This window comes from Hakea prostrata, unplaced genomic scaffold (genome assembly GCF_041222555.1).
Source record: "Hakea prostrata isolate BN-2017 unplaced genomic scaffold, UWA_Hpros_2 contig_64, whole genome shotgun sequence".
NCBI classification, from domain to species: Eukaryota; Viridiplantae; Streptophyta; class Magnoliopsida; order Proteales; family Proteaceae; genus Hakea; species Hakea prostrata.
In genome coordinates this window covers 103,703-108,375 of record NW_028291183.1, presented here as the reverse complement: position 1 = coordinate 108,375, position 4,673 = coordinate 103,703, and the positions used below count along the sequence as shown (strand labels likewise).

Here is a 4,673-nt window from a genome sequence, read left to right as displayed (position 1 = left end):
AGATTTGATAATCACTATAATATGGTGAGGTGGCATGATGGCCAATAGAGTCAATGAAATATAAAATTCTTTAAGGAGAGGATAAGGAGAGTTGAGTTTGGTTGGACTCTTGTACTTACATAAGGGAAAGAGTTTTTTTCTTATTCTCTTCTCTACTCTAGATCACAAGTTAAAGGTCTTCTAAAGGAAACAAACTCTTGCTATCTACGAAGGGTCAAAAAATAAAAAAATAAAATGAAAAAGGAGAATTACGTTTTCCATTAGTTACGTGACTCAGGTGTAGTATTTGTAAGTAATGACCAGAATACCAAAAAAAACGAGGAGAAAATTGTGAATGTGGTGAAGAAAATATGAAGTGAGTGCAGAATTTGAAGGCTTTCACATCTACTGTTGTCATTGAATTCTGAGATTCATGATGCCATTCATTCAAGCTACTTCTTTGGTTCACTGTGAGAGAGAGAGAGGTGAATGCTCATTGCTCTATGATCACTGTGAACTTCTCCAACAAGACAAAAGTCTCCACCATTGGGATCAGAGTGATAAAACTATTGTTCACCCCCTAATGAATTTTCCCTCTTCTAAAAAAGGTCTTGACAACAGTCCCAAAGTCTTGAGAAAGAATATCCTAGCATTCTTTGAAAACACTTCATGGAACACTGTCAAGGCCAGGAGCACTCTCTAGATGAAGTTCCCACATCACCTTTTTTATTTCTTCATCAAAGGGCAGTGCTTCCAGAGACCTAGATTCCTCTTCTAAAAGCACTTTTGGGATCACATCTAATAAATTCTCATGAGCATGGTAAGAGCCCAGTTTATGAAAATTCTCAAAGAAGTTGACAACGTGGTTCTGTTGTTTATCTTTTCTTGACGTCTAGAAGCCATCCTCCTTTTTGAAGATTCTCATGAGCATGGTAAGAGCCCAGTTTGGAATTATGCATTGGTGCAGTGAGTGTCTCCTAGTTTTAGGTGGTGGAGGTTCAGCTGGACTTCATAGAAATAGTCCCCATGGCTATCTTTTTGAATAAAGGATCAGATTTTTATTCATTTGAAAAATAAACAGCAGACGCTCTAAAATAAGAACTACTGACACTTGTCGCTGCAACAATAGTTGTCCCATTACACCCAACCTCATAGGTTATACTGTTATGACAGAGATACCAATAGCCACTTGAATGAGAAGTGCTGGGGACCTCCAACAGTAAAGTCTGCAAATGACTAGCAAAACTACCTTTAAGAGATTATGATCTGCATCTTCGTCCAACAATGGTACCAGCGAATCTCGTTTGCCAACTGGTAGAGTTTCCATTAAAAGAATTTTAGACGAAATAAACATCTAAAAAAAAATCCACAATGAAGTTTTTAAAATATAATTCACACTTCTGAAATTAACATGAACAAATGACTATCTAAAAAGGACACCATGGTCATTCAATTGTATCAGAAATCGAGTTCCAAAAACTGTTTATCAGCCACTTTTTTCAAAGTTTTTTTGTGATAAATCGTCTGACTTCACCGAAAAATAAATAAATTAATTCATTACATATTTTATATATTTACAAGTTACGACTAATTGTGGTGCCTAAGGTGCGAATCTCGGCAAAAATCTTGCTAGTTTGCTAGTTGCCGAAACCAGTGAAATGGCTAGATTTCACCATGTTTTAAGTTTGATTTCGTCCCAAATTATAAATTCAGAATAATGTTTCAGATAAGATTGCCACATGGGAGACATGATGGGAAAATGATAATCGGATAAGTGTATCAGTTGTAAAAAGTCTTAAAAGTCTTTAATTCCTATTAATAATTCATGTAAGGCGGTACGTAAGGCAAGCCATCATCCTTTATATTAAATGCTTTACCATGTTGCTTTACTGCGTGTGTGGTCAACAAAGCTCAACGTAAGTTTTTTTTTTCTTCTTTTCTTTCTTAAATGTTAAAAACTGGTCATTAGGACTTTTACATGGCAAATGTACACCTCAATTCAGTGAGTGTTGTCTTTAGGATTGTTTCTGAATTTTAAGTTTCTAGTAAACAAAATTAAGTTGCTTATTCTTATAGATTTATTTACTTCACCGCTTTGCTTTTGATTTCATTTGTCTGTAACGTGTCTCATAGAGTAGCCTAGAGCTCAATTCTGACACATTTCTGTAATGCTTATTAACCAGTAGGACATTGACATCAAAATTTGAAAGGTGGAATGCTTTGTTCATTCCAAAAGAAATTGGTTGGATCAACCTTGCTCTTCACAGATGCTAATCGCTTGAAGTTGTTCTTGAAATACTTTTTGCCCCATGCACGAGCTTTCTTGTAGCTTGTATTACGCTTATCACTTTGACCCAAATCAAGATCCCTGTAATTGTAATAAGCAGACCTTGGATACTTAGAAACATAGGGGGTCATGAACTTGTAGATCTTTCTCATCCTAGCTAAATGATCATTGGTTGTGTTCGACCCGCCATGTTGCCAATACATATAGTATTGAATACTAAACAAGTTTCCAGCTCTGTGTGGAAATGGTGTTGCAGTGTCTGAGATCTTACTCATCTTTCCACCTAGAGGATCCATGATCATCACCAGGTTGCTATCTGCGGCTAAAAACTCTTTCCAAATACTTCTGAAACCACTTTCAGAAATGGGTTGTCGTACAAAATCAGACTTGCCCTTGTAGACTTTTGACTCTGTTGACCTGTTAAGAAGAACATCAATGGATTCCCCATTAGTAAAGCCAGAAAAATACACGGTAGAGTTGATCCAACTCATCTCAATGCAGTCCTTGGCTTTTAAACCCAGCTCAGGGAATCTCTTATGCATCAATGGGAAGAGTTTATTGACCCTTCCAAGGAACAAAGATTGGAAAGAAACTTGGATAGTGGTTGCCCTTCCTGTGGCCCAAGTTACAACTTCTGCAAATATCCTTACAAAGAGATCTTTAGGGAATTTATAAGCTACTTGTTGCCATCTACTGACAAGTTTGGTTGCACCTTGTTCTAGTGTTCTTGTAACGTTAAAGACAGTAACAGTAGCTGGAACAGGAACCAATTTAATTTTCCATGAGAGAATGATTCCAAAGCTTCCTCCTCCTCCTCTTATAGCCCAAAACAGATCTTCACCCATTGATTTTCTGTTAAGGATTTTCCCGTTAACATCCACAATGTAAGCATCAAGAACATTATCAGCGGCGAGGCCATATTTTCTGAACAAAGTCCCTAAACCCCCTCCACTGATGTGCCCACCAACACCTGCAGATATGCTATAGAATATCAAACCGAAACCAAAACAGATTCAAATCAAAATTTGAATCGTCTAATTAGTGATTTTTTTATATTTTTTATTTCCGTGTTAAATGGCTTGAAGATGCCTAAATTATTCAATCCAAAACGCTTAACTGAGTCTAAAAAAAATTGAACCATCTAACACCCTTACCTACGGTTGAGCAAAGCCCTGCAGGGAAGCCAAGGGTGTTGCTTTTCTTCGCAATGTGATAGTAAACTTCTCCGAGAGTTGAACCAGCCTGAACCCAAGCTATTCTTTTCTTTGTATCCACTCTGATTGATCGAAGATTGCGGAGATCAATGATGATGAAAGGGACATCAGATAGAAAAGATGACCCTTCGTAGTCATGTCCTCCACTTCGGACTTTGATCTGCAGCCCATTTTTCTTAGAACATATTACTGCTGCTTGGATGTGGGAATATTTGGTGGGTGTCATGATAAATAAAAGCTTGGGAGATGTAGACGATATGAATCTAAGGTTCCGTATTGCAGATCGCAGGATAGGTGTGAAAGAAGGGTTGTTGGGAGTATAGAGAACTTCAGAGATTGGGTTGGTGGCATCAGAATTTGTTGATGAGAGACAATGGAGGAAATTTTCAGAGGTTGAAATTGAAGTTGCCAAAAAAGCTGACGGAAACATGAAAACCAGAAGAAGAGTTACAAGGAGCCGAGAACTTAAGGGATCCATCTCCTTTAAGTTTAGGTTCCTTGCTTGCATTTGGTTCTTCTTATAGTTCTTCACCTGATTGATTTAGTATTATTATAATTGAGATCCTGTAAAACTTCACATAGCCTTCTCTCTCTCTGTGTGGTGAACTTTCTTTCTTTTACACCCATGAATTGCGTGAGAGAGGAGTGAGAAACTAGCCTCTCGAGGTGTTTCTGTTTTGCCTTGAGGAACTTTTTTAGTCATAAGGCTTTTTTATTTATTACTTTTAATTTCCATAAAGGACATTTATTACTCAATTAATGAAATTGAGGGTGAGAGAGATCATACAACACATGCCTAGTTGGATGAAATTCAAATTCAAATTTCACAAATTCGCATCCTCGTAATTCCACATTGTCTTATTATTGTACATACTATACATAAGAAATCTACTGTACATGCCATACATAACAATTGTATTGATTGCCAATGTCATAGATAATTTCATCCTTGTGTTGTATAAATAGTGTTCATACACCACATATTAGTCAATAAGAAAGATTTACATTCTATGAAATTTCTTTACTAACATGGTATCAACCTAAAATCATTCGTGGAATGGTCTTGAGATTGTTTTTCTATCATGGCTAATGATGGATCCACCTCTACTTTACCCACTACTGATGTTTCTTCAACATATGTGGTGAGTTTGACAAATGAACAAATCATCGAATTGCTTCCTCGACTCCTGTCC

General features: G+C 36.9%; 1 protein-coding gene across 1 annotated transcript; it reads right to left on the bottom strand.

Moving 5' to 3' along the window:
* Positions 1-2,175: 2,175 nt before the first annotated feature.
* Positions 2,176-3,958, bottom strand: LOC148999021 (tetrahydroberberine oxidase-like). The gene is made up of 2 exons (XM_089141529.1): positions 3,421-3,958; positions 2,176-3,236 (listed from the first exon to the last, which is right to left on the bottom strand). The coding sequence occupies exons 1-2, from the start codon at positions 3,956-3,958 to the stop codon at positions 2,176-2,178; spliced, it is 1,599 nt and encodes a 532-aa protein (XP_088997655.1).
* Between the last annotated feature and the right edge of the window lie 715 nt (positions 3,959-4,673).

What these genes read in the sequence shown, in the direction of transcription:
- LOC148999021 (XM_089141529.1), bottom strand. Translation starts at nt 3,958, where the DNA reads ATGGATCCCTTAAGTTCTCGGCTCCTTGTAACTCTTCTTCTGGTTTTC. An exon ending in AGGGCTTTGCTCAACCGTAG is followed by an intron (nt 3,237 to 3,420) that starts GTAAGGGTGTTA and finishes GCATATCTGCAG; the next exon opens with GTGTTGGTGGGCACATCAGT.